We start from the raw sequence: 17,970 nt of genomic DNA on the forward strand, positions 1-17,970 counted from the left end.
ATAACAGGGGCACAACACTGTTAAAGTTGATCATATTATGGGATTTGACTTCCCTAAAGTGAGTTACTTTCAAGGATGAAGTAAGTTGTCACAAGTGTTAATCATTAATCATTAATTTTTCAGTCAATGGTTATTTGGCTTACTTTGTCTTCCAAGGTAATTCATCCATTTTAGAGGAGTAATCCATCCATTTTAGAGGAGCCAAGTTCATGATCAAAATTAATGAACAAGAGTAGAGAAAAGGGATTTAACGGTTATACAACATAGGCTCAATTTGAAATAACTTATATGAGTTTATCTTATAATATAAATGTTAAATACAACATCTTATGCACATGTTTGGGAGGCTTATATTAATAGCTTATGACATACTTATAAGTTATTTTGAGTTTATTTTCACAAGTTATTCAGATAAACTTATGAATAAGCTTATTTTGATCCATAACATATTTCCAACTTACTGCAATAATTTTCTCAAATTAACTTATGAATAAGCACTTATACAATAAATGCTTATTCCTATAAGCACATTTTAGTCTTCAACATTTCACCACTTAATAAAACACGCAACTAGGGGATTTTTTTTTAATCTGATGGCGTTGAAGTCGTTGAAGATATGGCCTTTGTGACACCAACACTTGCATCCATGCTATTCATTCAAATGGCTTGGACATGATATTTAAATTCCATGACAATACACAAAGACAAGTGTAAAAGAATCATTTCTAATTTCAATAAACCTTTCCCATGCTCACGTTACTCTACATTTCCTGATTACATCCATCGGTTTCTAAATTACTGGTGTACCTTCTTTTTATCTTTTTTCCTTTTTTCCCTTTTGTGTTTGACAATGTTTCCCCACCTTTTCCCCACAGTGCATGAATGGAATGGTAGCCTAACTTATCCAACAAGCACAAGAATAAGGAAAGAAATGGAACCCCGCTAATATTACAAATCTCACCCACTTTTCTGTACAGGTTTTCGCCAACTAATGGAGAAGATGAACTCTGCTGCCTTCTGAGCTGAAATCTTCAACTCATTCTCTGCCATAAATATAGGCAATGCATATGCATATTCCATTGCCTCTTATATTCGAAGTGGTAATCCAAAATTCTGAAAAGTTCTGATTTCGCCTCGAAGGCCAGCAGTTACAATCACCATACCCCACGCTGACATTTTTTGACTTACCCCGTTAGAGAAATCCACGCTGACACGAGGGCTTCGATTTCTCGCAGCTAGAACAAGTTTTTCTTCAGGCCATGTTGCAGAAATTCTATCGAAAAAGTAACTGTTCGTCGCGCTTGCGATGGTTGCGTGGCGTGGACTATTATGGTAACCTGAAGCAGATCGTGAACCCTCGGTACCGAAGTTTTCCTCTACAGGGGTAGGAGGATGATTGGTTGATACAACTTCGTCAGCATTGCTATCGAGCTCAGGCTGTTCTGCTGAGAATGTATCATGCATGTCCCATGCATCACCCATTCCAGGCCAGGGAATGGCCACCGACACATCTTTACAGTGAAAATGTTCGTATGAGCTTGTGACAGTGACGCCTTTACTCCTGTTAGGCCTGCAATCAGCTTCATTTTTCCAGATGTATACATGGGAATCCTCACTCGCTGCGACGATGTATTTACCATTAGCTGTGAGGGAGGCTGAAATCTGGCTAGTTGCATTTCGAAAGCCTGCACAAAATTTGCATCAGTTTCATCAGCAAGAAAATATACTGAAACCTGTTTCCATTTGAGCAAAGTTGCAGAGCTAACAAGACCACATCTTTATTTTTATTCGTCCACATAAATTTACAATATATCTTTTTTTCAGCATTAGGAGAACACTCCCCACACTCCGATAAAACATGGAAAAAAGTAGTGAGGATTGCTTTGACCAAATAAACTTGCTATATTATCTTTTAACTAAATTACTTGATATATAATTAGTATTACATACCTTTAAACTTGTGAACCAGATCAACACCATCAACAACCCGAATTCGTGAATCAGCAGATGTGATAAGTACTTCTGACGAACTTCCTGGGGCAAACTGTTCATAAAATTCAATAAGGAAGACAAGCATAAGCATTGTGACTTAGTCAAAGCAAATCATTTATGGTCAATTGGTCAAATACCCTCCTTTTAGATGGGCACACATAAATATAAAATAGAACTGGAGTAAATCCTTATATTACCTGGAAACCGGTAATTTTTTTGTGATGGGATTTCTTCTTCTTGTTCTGCAGATTGATCTGGCTTTTCAGTTGCAATTTATTTTCTGAACAAAATATAAAAACATTATGATAATCAGTGACCCCACAATCATCAGAATGGATTGTAGATGGATAAACACAGTTATTAGGGGAAAAAGACTAGAACAGTACCGGACGTATCATATAAGTGGCAGCTACCCTTGTATGAACCAACTAGTGCACCCTGCATCGCAAATTTAACTGAGTTTACACTTAAAAATCGAACTTCAAGTGTTGAATTCAAAGCACATTAATCTTGTACCAACCTGACCATCAGGTGTATAACAAGCAGCAGTGACCATCTCATGCAGATCAATCCAATCAACAACTTGTCGATCAGGAATGCTCCAAATGCGAACCTTAGCATCTAAAGATCCACTAATGAAGTAGCTATCATCAACAGGATTAAACTGGATGCAAGTTACTGTGCCAGAAAAAAAGTAGATTGAAGCAAAGGGTATAATTAGCAAAGAACTAAAAGGGACTTCATTCTAAAGTTAACCATCCTATTGGATATAAAAAAAGTCTTGTATAATTATTCCTATGTGCAGCAAAGACAAGTATTTTCATAAAACGGTTCCTGCGTTCCATAATGCCCATCCTCAAAGATGGGCTAGATTGGAGGAACATGATTGATATGGAATCTGATTCAATTTTTAGTTGGGAAGAGGCAGAATAAATAAATTTTAATAACATAAAAGAATGGGTGCTCTGCCATTTAGTCATATTTAACAAAAGAATATTTTGTGTCCAAAGCAGTGGCCTATATATGATTTAGTGCATGTTTAGAAATCTTTCTACAATTGATTCTAAAGCCAAAATCAATTCTAGGGAGAAGCTTGTGTGTGCTAGAATTGATTTTTTTGTTGTTGTTGATAGGAGTGTGCTAGAATTGGTTATGATAAAATAGAAGTTGATCCAAACATGCTACGAGATTAAGAGAGAGCAAAGATGTTATAGTTGCATTTACTCACCATAGTCACTGTGTGAAAATATTTTCAAACAAGTCTTGCTAGACAAATGCCACAGCCGCACTGTTTTGTCCATTGAAGATGAAAGCAAGTGCTGTACAAAAAAGGGACTAAAAATATTACAAAGGATGCTTCAAAATAAAAACACATGCACTGCTTTAATCACATAGTTTTAAATATCACGCAAAGACATTAATCAATAAAATTTTGGATGAATAAAAAGGCCCCCCTCCCCTCAGAAAGAAAAAAAAAAACCCTCCCAAAGCTTTTCAAAGTGATCTGAGCTTGCAAAAATATGGATAATGACAATTCATTCTTCATATTTAGTCACTCTGAAGCGTGCTCAATAAAGCCCACCAGCGTTGCCCTATTTATAAGGAATGTATATAGTAGAGATGTTAAAATATGCTTAGGCATGCTTCTACTCCTATGCAGACAATAGGGAAAGTTTAGTAAACTAAAAAATCAGTTCAAAAACTATCTATTTTTTCAGGTTTAGCAAGCACTGCTAAAATTTACATAGGGAATAATGATAAATTGACCTGAAAGTAAGCTGATAACAAGATAATCTCTCAACCTTTCATCATAAAGACATCAACAAGTCATCTAATTAGTGCTCCTAACTCCTAAGTAAAAACTAAAAACAAGCATCCTAACTCCTAATAAGTTACAGACCTGAAAACATTATGTCTGCCTTTCAAGTAGTAAACTTTAGTTCCCTTTTCCTTAGAGCCCAGCAAAACTATCTCTTTATCAACGTTCACTATAGTAATTGCTGGAAAAATTGGAAATAACCATAGAGTATTTAACCATAAATTGGATATAACCATAAATCTTAAAACATACTGCCATCCTGTTGTCTGTATGTTAACTCCTTAAACTCATCATTTTTTTAATGTCTTCCTTCCAAGAAGGAAGGAAGGCCTAGAATAACAAATTAACTCTGTAGGAAAAATAAACAATTTTAGGCCTATCACAAAAAATTCATAAACACAAATTTGGATCAGACAGGGAGTAGGAAAAAAGAAAAGATCCAGAAACCTTCACACTCAAACAGATTTTTTTTACTAGTTCCTATAACACATTTTAAGACTACAATAACTCAACCTTAAAGTAACCAAAACCAGCAACAGCCTAGTAGCTTGTCCACTTTGCATAAATATTTTCCACAACATAATAACCAGAAAACAATAAACAAAATAGTCCCAGGCTCCCAGCATCACCCTGAAATAACATTAGTCGTAGCGTAGACTACAAATGAGAAATGGATATTCTTAACACGAAATATATTTTACTGCAATTCGAAACCAATGTTTTTTCTTTGTGCCTATTCAGCCACCCGAAAACTATCTCGTTCCAACCAATTATATCATGAATATTGCATTAGTTGCTATAGAAACAAAGTAGAAAAACTTACTCAAACTGCTCAGTAAAACCACATTCATCCATCATTTAGTAGGAACTACCCGTAACAACAACTTATATCCAACATAAGATCAGCTGGTGCCAACTTTATAAATATACCAGGGATTGATCACACCGGACGGAATAACAGCACAAGAAGACCCATTTAAAAGAGAGAATCTAACCTGAGACTTGGACCAAGACAGATCAAGCACATCATGGAGATGGCCCTGAAAGGAGCAAATGGGTTTTTCAGTGAGTCCAAACACGTTCTCCGGAACAACCAACTGGTCCAAGCTCATTGACTTTCTACTAACTGATGACCTCCCCTTCCTCTTCCTCTCAGGGTTGATGTCCAACCCAGGAGACAGCAGGGCCGCAGCCGGCTCCGGCGACCCGTTGACAAGAAACAGCATATTGACACTCACATCCTCCGGTTTCTCCATGAGCAGCAGCTCCCCTTTCCTCTCAGATTCCACAACCTGCCAAACATGGATCACACAATCCTCACCAGCACTAGCAAGGTACTTCCCATCCAAACTGAACTTGATGCTCCAAATGGATCCAGTGTGAGCCTGAATCTCTTGGCTCTTGTACAATGCAGTTACCTCCTTACATGATTTCCCATACTGCCTCACCCTCAACCTCTCCGGTCCATGAAATGTACCATCCTGGCTGTCATCCGTGGCGGAGCTCGACCTCCTCCCGCCTTTCTCCGACGACGTATCCCTCTCATCGCTGCTCCTCCTCTCCTTATGCCCCGCCATCGAGCTCGCAACGCTCTTAATACTCTTCAACCAACCCCCTCCTTTCTTCTTCACCTTACTCCCATTACCATGACCGCCACCATTACCATGACCATGACCACTACCACTTCCACCACCATTAGAACTCCCTCCACCGGAATCAACACCGTCCTTATTCTCCTCCACATTCTGCCGCCGCATCAACTCCTGCACGATCGGCGAGTGCCCCACCGTCATCTCAAACTCCTCCATAGTAAGCTGCCTCCCAGTCCCAACCTCCTTCACCTCATCCAACACCCCATCCTCCGTCACCTCCTTCACCACAAACTCCTTCCCGTTGTCAAGATCTCTTATCGTACAAGCCCGCTCCCACCCTTTCTCCGCCGCATCACCAGAATCCGACGACGACCGACTCCTCCGGCAATTCTTCCCGGACGGCGGCTTCCCCGGGGAGCCACCACCACCGCCGCCGCCGTTCCCCCTGATACCATTATTCACAGAGGAGGATGAGGTAGCAGAATGAAAAGAAGAAGAAGAAGAAGAAGAAGAAGACAGGTTGTTGATATTGTTGGCGGTGGCGCCACCGTCGGATTTGGATCGGAAGATGGAATTGAGGTTGGAGCGGCGGGAGAGGGAAGGGTCGGAGGAGAGGCCCATGTTTTGGAGGAGGCGGGAGCGGCGTTCTTCGACGGAGGAGGGTTGAGAGATCCATACGTCGTAACTGTTGAGGGCGAAATTGTAATTACAATTGGTGGCGGTGGCGGTGGCGGTGGTGGTGTTATCTTGTTCTTCGTTATCAGAGTTGGAGTTGGAGCAAGAGCAAGAGGAAGAAAGAGAGAGCAAGCGGTCGTGGGATTCGTAGAAGCACTCAGTTTCTTCTTCGCCGTCGTCCCCAACGGTGGCTCTGCTCATGGTTCACGGCGGTGGTCGGGAATAGCGGGCATTCCCATTTGAATGAAAATGCCCCTCCTCCGATCTCCGATTCCACAGGATTGAGATTTTCTTTTCTTTTGGTTTTCTTTCTTTTGATTTTCTTTTGGTTTTCTTCTTCCCTCTCACTCAGATCTCTGATTAGAGAGTGAGAGAGAGAGAGAGAGAGAGAGAGAGAGAGAGAGGGAAAGTGGAGAGAAGTCTCTGTTTGGTTGGAATGGAGAGAATGAAGGAAGGAAAAGAAAAGAAATGGGTTGGATTTGGGGAATGGAGGAATGAATGAAGAAGGTGTTGTGGGATTGGGGTTTGGACAGGGAGCAATGTATGTGTGTCTGTCTTCTGTATAGAGAGAGTGAGTTTGAGAGAGAAACAAAGAACAAGAGCAAAGAGAAGGAGAGAGACTTTCTTTTTCTAATTTCTTTTATTTTCTTTTTTCTAATTTCTTTTTCTCTCAAGACTTTGGGTATGAGTTTGAGTCATGAGTTGTTGTGTGTAACTACTTGTTGTTTATAAACTAAAGCGACAAAAAATAGATTTATTTTTATTTTTATTGATAAATAAATATAAAAAACACTATCTTTTTATTTTATTTTTTATATTTCTTTAATAGTTTTTATATAATAAAAAAATAATAGTCAATAAATGATATGTTTTCACGGTTTCGGATAATCTTTAAAAATGAGATTTATTGTATGTGAGACACGTATCCAAAAGACAATCACGTTCTCGGTCGGTCCAATCGGAAATTGGTCTGGTGATCTGTTTCGTATGTTGGAAATTTTTTGACAAATTCCATACCTAATCCATAAACGACGATGAATACCGAGTTCAACGGGTCAAATTTAATTTTATATTATTTTTAATCTAGAAAATATGATTTTTTATACATCGAAAAAAGACCAACCAAAAAGAAACTAAAAGATACCTAGGGGGAGGATACTCTACTGATCTCACTCCCAAAACTTAATCATGGTAACCCTTCGCAACCTATATTATTTACTATTATCAGATAAATATTTAAGATAAACAAACTATAATAATTTGAAATTTTATTAGTCTAATATTTTTTGATTTAATGCGTATTGCTATTTATATTAAAATGATATTATATTAGAAATATAGAAATATTATTTAATCACTAACTGTTGAATCGCAACTCGAACATCAAACGTTAAACCTACACCTTAATTAGTTTAATGATCGGTGCGGTTTTATGAACATTATTAAACTCATCATTTATTATAAAAAGTTTGTACATTTTTTTTTATACTTTTCTCGGTTAATTTTTTTGTGTTTAATTTGTCTAGAAAATAAATAAGTAAAACTTTTATCAAAGTTTATGAACAATTAAATACGGGATTTCAGACAATAATGATAGTGGTTTATTATAAATGTTTATGAACGTGGACAATAGGCTTAATTTCTTTTTTTTGCAATAGAAAATTGTCCGACAAAAGGGAAACGAAATTTCATTCGGGGATTTCTGGATCTAGATGCTCTAAACACAAAACAACTTGTGTTCTGCTATCCAACTTCTTAAATAAATAAATAAAATTCTCAAATCATGCCATAAGATTGGATTGTCCTAGTTACTTAAAAAATTAATGAATAATATCACTATATAATTATCTAGGTGTAAATACATAATTACTAATTTGGTTGTTAATAAAGGAGTAACATGAACCGCACCAGTTTCAACATGAGTACTATTTCTATTTGTTTCAATGTGGAGTAATTAAACACACAATTAAACATTGAGCTATGACTTTCCACAATTCACAGTAACAACACTAAAGATCTCCAACCAACAAAAGTTTTCGTGTTTCTCAAATTGTCTCTTAAATAGTAGTATGTCTCTCAAAGCGTGTTGCAGTTTAGTGAGGCATTATTATTATGTCTTGGATTAGCACTCAACAATATACTTTGTTTAACTCGACACACTCTATTACACTCATTGTGATTGATTTTTGTTTTAAAAAATTAATCTAATTTTTAAGAAGGATGAGAAGTGTGTTGAGTTTTCAAATATAAACTAATCACAATAAACATGTTGAAGTGTGTCTTTAAAAAAATATATTGTGACACTCCTTTTCTAACGATTTACTGCTACCATCACAACAAAGTCATTTAAGATAGTGACTTTAGGGACATCTGATTATGCTAACTGGGGACAAATTAAAAGATAAAGGTGTGTCATTATGCGATAAACACTGTAACTTTGAAAAGTGGTGACTTCTGCCTTCACCTGAATCATGAACAGGTAGGGATCACTAAACTTTCTTTATCACAAATTAAGGTCATGTACTATATTTCTTTAAATAAAACCTGTCTTTCCTTTAACCTTTTGCTCATTATTCTAATGTTGGGCATGATTAGAACTCGTACCCCATGTGAATTAATTACATATCATCAATTTTCTTTGAGTGACAACCCAAATTGTAAACACTGGTTATTTATGATGTTATTTTGGTTGTTTTGATTCTGAGGTTGAATTAATTATGAGATGTGTTTCCTCTGTTAATATCTCAACTACCTCAATAAGGGAGATCATCTCTCATCTGACTTGTTCATTCTATGTGATGAGGTATTTTTTTGCTTTTGTTCAGAAACTCATTTTAAATATCTCTCCAGATGGGTTAAGATTCTTCGCTCTACTCCTGTTATATCTCATTTGTTGTTTGCAAATGATAGTATAATTTTTGAAAGAGCTAATGTGAAGGAGGCTGAATGTATAAAGGGCATTCTAACCTCCTCAGAACGAGCTTCAAGCGATTAATCTTGGCGAACTATGTTTTTTGTTAGCCAAAATGTGCCTCATTATTGTTTTCATGAGCTTAAACACCTATTGGGTGTAAAACGATGTTGAAAGTTTTGACAAATATTTGAGGCTTCCTACCATCATAGGTAAGTTGAAGTCTCAAATTTTTAATTTTTTAAGCAAAGAGTTTGGAAGAAGCTAAAGGGATGGAAATAGAAGTCTTTGTCTCGAGAAGGAAATGAGGTTCTTCTTAAGGCGGTGGCTCGAATGATCCCTATCTATGTTATTTCAAGTTCTGTCGTTCTTGATGAATTCTATGGCCAAATTGAGAGCATGATAAGCAAGTTTTTTTTGGGAGGGGATGTTTCCGAAGGAGTTGGCATTGGGTTACGTGGGAGAAACTTTGTAGCCCCAAGAGGAAGAGGTCTTGGTTTTCATGACTTCAAATCTTTTAACTTTGCTCTTGTGGCTAAGAACTAGTGGATGATTTGTATTATTCGTAAGTCTTTACTTGCCTGGGTTTTCATGGCAATCTACTTTCCCATTTGTGACTTGTTCGATGCTAAAAAAGGTTAGAAGTCAAGTTATATATGCTTGATCTAGTATTTTGAAATCTAGTTGACTTTTTTAACGAGGGGGTTCGTGGAGGATTGGTGTTGGTTTGCGGGTTAATATCTTGAGAGATATGTGGCGTCCTCATGGCCCACCTATTAACTTACGACATGATCTTGTGGACGAACTACGCCTTGTAAAGAATGTTAATATTTTCAGTCCTCATGGTAGGTGAGGTATACCTCTTTGGCAATTGTTTTTGCCGATCTACAGGTTCTCATATTTTGGGTGTGCCACTACCTTACTATCGTGGTGAAGTTGTTTTCTTCTGGCCTGATTCAATGGATTAGAGCTACTCCACTAGTTCTAGTAATTCGTTCATCTATATGCATCTGATGTCTTCGAGTGCGTCCTCATCTTCTAATATTTTGCTGCATGCAGCCTCTTGGAGGCAACTTTGGAAGTCTTCATTTCTTCCTCGGTATAAGGAGATTACGTGCCACCTTGTCATGATTTTTTTTTCCAGTTCAAGGGACCTTACATATGAGAGGGATGAACCTTGATCCTTGTTGTCCTCTTTGCAGTTCTGACAATGAGACCATCGAGCATATTATTCCTTTGTACTGTGTTGTTAGGGGAGTATGGTTTGCTTCATCTTTGGGTTTAGCCTTTGATTCTCATTGTCATGTCACTGATTTCATGTTGCGGCATGTGCCTAGAGTTGATGATGCAGAGTTGGAGTCGTTTTTTACGTTGTTGCGTGTTATTTGGGAGGCTCGTAACACTTTGTTTTTTTACGGTGTACCTTTTCTTGTGATATGGTGCTGTTGCGGGATGATTTCATTTGCTCATTGCCTCGCACTCTAGGTTCTGGTCCTCTTTTTTCCTCGATCACAGGTTCAGCTTGGCGTCGTCCTTCCCCGAGATGTATTAAAATAAATTTTAATGTCTTTGTTGGGGATGCTTATGTTGCGAAACTAGGCATGATTGCTTGTGATTATGACGAACAGGTCTTGGCATCCGCTTCTTCATTTCCAATAATCTAGGTTTAGTCATCGAGGTTGGCGGGGCCCATAGCTTGCGTTGGGCTATGCTTCTTGTGGTGGATCTTGGATTCAATCTGTTTGTTTTGAGACATATTGCTTGCAACTTTTTTAGAGATGAAGATAACCCACTGGGGTTCTTCCTTTTTAGCTTTGCTTACTTCGAGTTATTATTTTCTTCTTGTTTTGATCATGTTGACCTTTTATTTATTTGTGTGAGTGGTAACTGTGCTGTAGATTTTCTAGCTATAAGAGCATCTACATCCATCATACTCACTAAAATATCTACACTTCATTTTTTACAATTCCCCATAAGCCACATCATCTACAACATTTTACTAACTTTTTACTTCAACCCAACAACTCTTAAAAGTTTCTATAGTGGATCTCACCATCAACTTCACATTTATATATTTTATTATTTATATCCATTTTAATTAATTACATTTGCAACTTAAATATGATGGAGGTAGATGCTCTTAATGGTAAGTGCTTGTAATAAATACAAGCTCACTTTTCAAGTCTAGTGTGGAGTATCTATTCTCACATACTCATCTTTGTCATGTTGGAATTGAATATGTACTCCAATGGTAATAGATACTCATATGAGTATCTATTTAACATTAGATACTACCATTGAAGATGCTCTAAACACCTCCACTTTTACCAATTCAGTTTGGGTGGAAAATGTTCCTTCAAATCTCTTGACTTATGTGTGCTCTCATGTTTTGGTCTCTAAGCCGGTTTTTCGTCTTAATTTTATTGAATTGTCCTTGGGAAATTTTGTGCAAGATAAATTGTACCTGATCTTTCATTGGTATGAATGAAAATGTTCAAATAAATATATAGTAATTGATCTTTCAATCATTGTGCTTAATATATATTAGAAAAATCAAGGTCGGCTTAGCTTCCCTGTATATAAAACTTTAAACATATTGACAGCTGCAGAGAACGTTTAGAAGACAGAGTAATCAGAACTATTGTATAACAGTTTAGGAAAAGTTTTACTTAATGACTTACATAAAATAGAAAATTGTGAGCAAATGCATATGAAAATTAGGATGTAGATATCATTTGTCACTGATGTTTCATTTTCTATTTCAACCAATGGAATTATGTTATATGATCAATTAAGAAACATGTGGATATCACACTTTAAACCTTATACAGATGACTTTTAATTGACAATACACAATATCATGAATGAGACAAGGAATGAGACACAACAGAAAGAATTCTGAAAAATATCTATGTTTAAGTAGCTTTAATTTATTGATTTTTTTTTTGTTTCCTTTTAACTAATTTAGAGTAAAAACTCGGTTTTTTCCCACTTTGACAGATTATTTATACACTGCTTTAAAAATAAATTTTATTAAAAAATGCGAATTTTGGATTCTTCCACGTAAAAATATACTTTTAAAGAATTAAATTGATAAAAAATATATATTAAGAAATACTCTTATTTTTATTAGTAAAACGGTTGAAGTTAGAGAAAATTCTTCATATTTCAAGATTAAGACAAACTACGAATCTTGGGTATCATCAATTTCAGACATATGTAGTGCAATTAACATGAGCGAAAGTGACTCCCCTAGACAACAAATACGAAGATATTATTGAATGAGATCAAGTAAATTTCATTCGTAAGCAGACAAATATTAAAACAAGCTATCTCATTCCAGTTTTTTATTCTATAAATTAAGTCCAACTACATATCCGATGCACACTGATGTGCCAAATTTGATATTCATCCAACTATTCTATCGAGTAGTGTGAAAAATAAAGACATAAAGAGTTATTTATATGTTAAAACAAAGAGTAATTTATAAGAGTTATTTTATATATTTTTTTTGAAACCCTTATAAGAGTTAAATATGAGGAATTAGTTTTAATTTTATTTATTGACATGGTTTCTAATTTGATCCTTAAAAAATTGCTTTGAGATGGTTTGCAATTCCTCATTATAAAAGTTGCAAGTGTAGAAATATTTTTTCAGAGATCATGAATTTGAGTTAGACATGCAGAATCATGTTAAATTTATGGATTCTAATTTGCTTTTTGTGTTCTAGTGTAGGTATGTTTCTAGTGTGAATATTTCCTCTTCTACTTCCCAACACTTACATATATATGTGCTTTGCATGATTTTTAATTAATTCTTGCCTTAGTTGCATTGTTTGTCACTCATCTATCGTAATTATGCAGTTTGGGTCCATATTATTTAAATGAACGATATTGGGGTCCTAATATTTTTTGACCTTGGAAAATAAGGTACATCCATCAATTTTCTTCCCAATTACTGACATAAATTGTTCATGTCTCAAATTTTAATTGAATTTGACCCATGTGTCATGTATTAGTTCCACGTAAGCATTAATTTTTTCTTGGCTTAATAGCTCTTTTGGTCCCTCACTTATCACGATTTTGCACTTTTAGTCCCTCCAAAAAAAATTAGCAAAATTAGTCTCTCATGTTTACACACTTTTGTTGTTTTAGTCGCAAATAGGGATAACTTTTACAAAATAATTAAGCAATGTGGAGGACCAAAAGTGCTAATTTTTTTTATTAGGGACCAAAAGTTCAAAATCGTGATAAGTGAGGGCCAAAAGAGCTATTAAGCCTTTTTTCTTTTAGGAACAATTGCTATATCATCATCTTCTTCTTATTCAACTCTCATCTGCCAATGAGTATCTCGGTGGAGCAAGCTGCATAGTTTAATCATTGAATACATGTTTTTAATTTTTCAATGAGTATCGCGCATCATCATTATAAGCTTTGAATTTGGTTATAAAACTTGGTTGCTTAGTTAATGTGATTTCCTTATTCACAGAGATTGAGGAAAACCACAGGGACACAATAAGGAGGGTTGGAATATGTTTATGGAATTTAATCGAGATTGACTGAATCTTCATGGCTTCTACTGATTGCTTAAGAGAAAATACATTGTCTGTTGAAGCAAATGGCAGACAGTAGAATTGATTAGAAGGGTAGTGGACAATGCACACACATATTCTATCTTGGTTCACCCTAACGTAAAGGGTTATGTCCAATCCTTGGAATCCACCTAGCTTTTCATTAAAATATCCAAGTATCAAGGACTTCTCCTTACAAGGTTTTTTTTACCATGCCTCTTCAGGCACTCACAAGTACTCTTAGAACTTTTCCTTACATGTATTATTGTACAAGCCTCATAAGGCTTTCCAAAGACTTTTCCTGGGTTATATGAAGTTCAGTTCATACATACTAAAGAGATGCAAAAATCTTCTACAATTGCATTTGTATCTAAGAGTTGTGTAGGATAGAGTTGACCAATTCAAAGTGCTATGATCAATCCTAGTATAAATGACTTGATCAACTTGTCATATAGACATGAAAGTATTTTGATCATAGTCACTATCTACTTTTTATCTCTAAGGCTTAGAGCTTGTATCTTTTAACTTGAGCCTTGTCTTTCTTCTTTTTCACTCGTGCTTTTTCTTAGTGGTCTTCAAATACATATTCTCATTGACATGGAACCTCTACTTCCGAGAGCTGTGAAAAAATTACATGTTTTTTATATTGATAGTAAATTCGAGCTCATGTACTCTCATATGGCTTGTGTACTATCTCATGGCTTGTGTGCTCTCCCCCTCATCATGTGCACTAAATGTGTCTCTCTGCTTGTATGCACTCTCATCCTCTGCTTTTCTCTTCATATTTATATTGTGTCTTCCAAAAGTGACCATTATAGAGCTTGACCTACCGATGACTATCTTTCAGATGGTCTTCTTGTAGACGTCAGAAAGTATGGAAAGAGTCATTCTAACCAATAGTACTATAGGAACATTTGATTTAGCTAGTGTCCGTAAGATGAAGAATCAATGGTTCATATGTGAGCTTTCAACATGTCTTCATAGTCCATGAGACCCGTGAATTATAGTTTTATCAATTCTTTCAATTCAAGAGTAGTCGGTATTGTGTTGTGCATTAAATGCTTCTTTATCGTTGATGCAGCTGTCAGATATGACCTTTCTTCTTTACGAAAAGAGCATGCTTCGTAGTTTTCTAAGAGTTGACAACTTTGTTCTTGCGTTTGATTGTTGTACTCTTGTCGGATTTTGGCAAGTCACGTGCAGACAAATTGAGCTCTCTGTTTCTCTTTCCTTTGTCACAATTTAGCGGACGATTTAACTCATTTAAGTTTCTATCACTTTGTAAGACGAAAGCTTTGTGTGCTGATCCTTTCTTCTCAAGGGAAGCGGACTTGATTAGCAGAATTCTCTCTGATGTGACTTGTTCTAGCTTCTGGTAGATTGTGAGCATGACTCATGCATTGGTCAGACGACGAAATTTGTGGATAGTGTAGAAGATAGACGATGAAGCTCTAGAGTCATGGTCAATGGATTAGTAAACATTGTTTTCTCGGACGATTGAGATAGATATTTCTTCATTGCATACTTGTGTGGACTATACCAAGAGATGATGATGCTCGATTAGGATGATTCCTTTGTTTTGTTCACCTTAGTTGATTTCTCTTCAGGGTTTCTTGCTCTTTACTTAGACACTTGCATTTCTCATTCCTCATGCTGATCTTTAGTAGTTGTTTTCTCGTTTTATTAATCATTGAAACATTTCTTCACTTTATGCAGAGAACTTTTTTGACCTAACAACAAAGACAAAAAATATAGAAGTGAGAGTGACTAAGCGGGCAAGCTAAAAAACTGAATTCAAAGAGTATAACGATGATGCATGCGACTTCGTGATGCATAAAAAACATTTATATATATTTTCAATGATCAAAACTATTCAATTCCATCTACAACTGAAAAATAAAGAAGAGTTATGCTTGATAATTATCAATCCCAACATAAATATGGTGTTGTTGCATGCAATAATAATCATACGCAATAACAATCATAAGAAAAAACTGACAACAACAATTATAATATTATATTTATTATTTAATTATTTTATTACAATTATTACTTTTTTTTGTCCATCACATGAGCCAACCCTTTTATAATTTTTTGCAGCTCTAACTTTTTAAAACCTATCAACCATTTTTCAATCTTCAAATCGTTTCTCAAGAGAGTAGAGCAAATTTCTTCTACTTGTCTCCCTTGACCCTTGCTATTTGTATCCTTTTGATGGTCAGCTCGAAATATATCGAAGACATATTCTTTTCAGCTGTCTACCTCTTTGGATTTGGATCCCTTCATGTGTTAATCTTACATGACCATGTCATGTGTAAGATATGCACCTTTAATTACTTTTTAAATTAAATCTAATTGTCAGTATTATTTCCCGCTCAATTTTAATTTTCTGTCTCCATATATTCATTAAGGGCCCATATTTCATTAAAATAAAATTAAAGGCACAGATATTCACACAACATGGTCATGTGAGGATTAACACATGAGGGGATCCAAATCCCTACCTCTTTAGCTTTTGGGGGGTCTCAAGGCAGAGAAAATGTAAGGATTCCCTCTTAGGAGTCCTGCAGCCATGATATCCACCCAGGGATCCTTAGCCGCTTCATTCGCAACCTCATTATCAATGATGGAGATTATTTGGTGTCCTTCCCCTGGCTTGTTTGATTGCTTCATCTATTTCTCCTTGACGAAGGATTCAATACGCGAAGCCTTAGCCGCGAGTTGGGCCAAGTCATTGCTTTCTTGAGCAATCAACTTGTTATTTAACTGAGGATGCATTTTCTTTTGGCTATGTTAGCATACTTAGCTTTAGAGAACTGTCCCCGACAACAGTTCCTAAGCTTCTGTAACCTTTCCACGTAATTGGTAACCAATTCATCATCCCTTTGTCTTATGGACATTATATCGGCTACCTGAAACATTAGGGTATGACCTATAAAACCTATAATGGGAACTCCTCTCATCTGCCCTGTTTTGTACGGAATTAGGAGGCAAGGAGGAGTGTCAGTTGAAGGTTTCCCCTGTAAGAGATAACGGGAACAGCTGCAGCTTGTTGAACTCATTTTAACTTGCCTCCCAACATTGCAGTGATTTGACCTACATGCTCCATTGTGAACTTGTCATCTTCGCATTGTGAAGGTGGTGAAGTCAGGAAACTTGAATCCTCTCAGAAAAAGTATTGTCTGGTCTACCCATTCAGAGTACGACTTCTAATCGACGGATTTGTTGATTGTCCATAACTGAATGTCAAAATGTCGTGTGATTGCATCATCAATCTCCTCCTAAATTTTTATTTTTTTACAAAATGTCTTAAATTTTTATTTTTGATTAGTTACCTCAATATGGGAAGAACAAATTTAATCATCTCTATCTAGCAACATGATATATAGGTATCAATATATATAAAGCCCTAATGCCATAGGATACGTTGTTATGGCAAGCACGATTTATAGTACTCTGATAGCTGAATGTTAACAGCAGTACATATAATGTTAAAAACAAAAAATAAAAGATTACACATTACTATTATTATGGCAGGCACAATTTATAGTATCCAATAACTGAATGCTAAGAGCAACATGATCTTTTGGAAAAAAAGACAATACATTATTATTATGCAGGTTTTCAAGCCAATTGATATACGTCATTAAAGTTTATTAACTATATTGTTTATAACTTAATTTGTCTATAAGCTAAGACGACTTGGGCTAGTAGAAAATTGCAAATTGCATTAATTAATAAAATACTTTACAGATCATCATAACATGGAGACACATAATGAGCAATCAAGGCGTAACAGGTGCAGAATACATGTACACATGGGGAGATATTCTTAGAGCTGAGGAGGGATGGCTTCTGCTGACATTTATTCTCTCCACCTCCTTCCTTCTTCCCCTTTTCTAATTCTTTGCTTCGTCATTATGCTTCTATTCGATCTATACTTTTATTTCACCACCTGTATGTATAGGGATTTTTTTTCTTTTCTTACAAGTTTGCAATTAAATTGTCAAGAAGAATCTTCCTCAATTCCTCTGTTCAAAAACTGCAAAAGAACAAAATTAAACACAGCCAGATAGCCATAAGATGTACTTGTCAAGAATAAATAAAAATCATATATGTTAAAAATTTGGACTAGTTAAATATATGAGTGAATAATTTGAGATATTTTTATGAATAGAATTCAATTAAAAAAATAGATTAATTTATATGCACTAACAACAACAAAAAGTTTTAAACTTTCAATTAATTATGTTTAAAAAATATTTCACATTATCATTTAATTTTATGTTGATAAAAAAACATTATCATTTAATTTTATAAAGTAATTTAGTTACTTATTCTAAGTCTAACAAAAAATTGTAATTTAGTTAAAATAAATTAAATAACCATTTTAATTCCCTTAAATATTTTC

The 17,970-nt window shown here is 35.6% G+C and overlaps 1 protein-coding gene across 1 annotated transcript; it reads right to left on the reverse strand.

Annotated features, from left to right (window-relative positions):
* Positions 1-652: 652 nt before the first annotated feature.
* On the reverse strand, positions 653-6,710 carry LOC130743078 (uncharacterized). The gene is made up of 7 exons (XM_057595190.1): positions 4,807-6,710; positions 3,221-3,311; positions 2,513-2,670; positions 2,379-2,430; positions 2,190-2,272; positions 1,951-2,044; positions 653-1,685 (listed from the first exon to the last, which is right to left on the reverse strand). The coding sequence occupies exons 1-7, from the start codon at positions 6,277-6,279 to the stop codon at positions 1,087-1,089; spliced, it is 2,550 nt and encodes an 849-aa protein (XP_057451173.1). The 5' UTR covers positions 6,280-6,710; the 3' UTR covers positions 653-1,086.
* Between the last annotated feature and the right edge of the window lie 11,260 nt (positions 6,711-17,970).

The sequence above is a fragment of the Lotus japonicus genome, chromosome 3 (genome assembly GCF_012489685.1).
Source record: "Lotus japonicus ecotype B-129 chromosome 3, LjGifu_v1.2".
NCBI classification, from domain to species: Eukaryota; Viridiplantae; Streptophyta; class Magnoliopsida; order Fabales; family Fabaceae; genus Lotus; species Lotus japonicus.

Coding starts and splice junctions, on each gene's coding strand:
- LOC130743078 (XM_057595190.1), bottom strand. CDS start 6,279: ATGAGCAGAGCCACCGTTGGGGACGACGGCGAAGAAGAAACTGAGTGC. Junction 2,431..2,512: donor GTTATACACCTGATGGTCAG/GTTGGTACAAGA, acceptor TTTGCGATGCAG/GGTGCACTAGTTGGTTCATA. Junction 1,686..1,950: donor TCTGGTTCACAAGTTTAAAG/GTATGTAATACT, acceptor AATTTTGTGCAG/GCTTTCGAAATGCAACTAGC.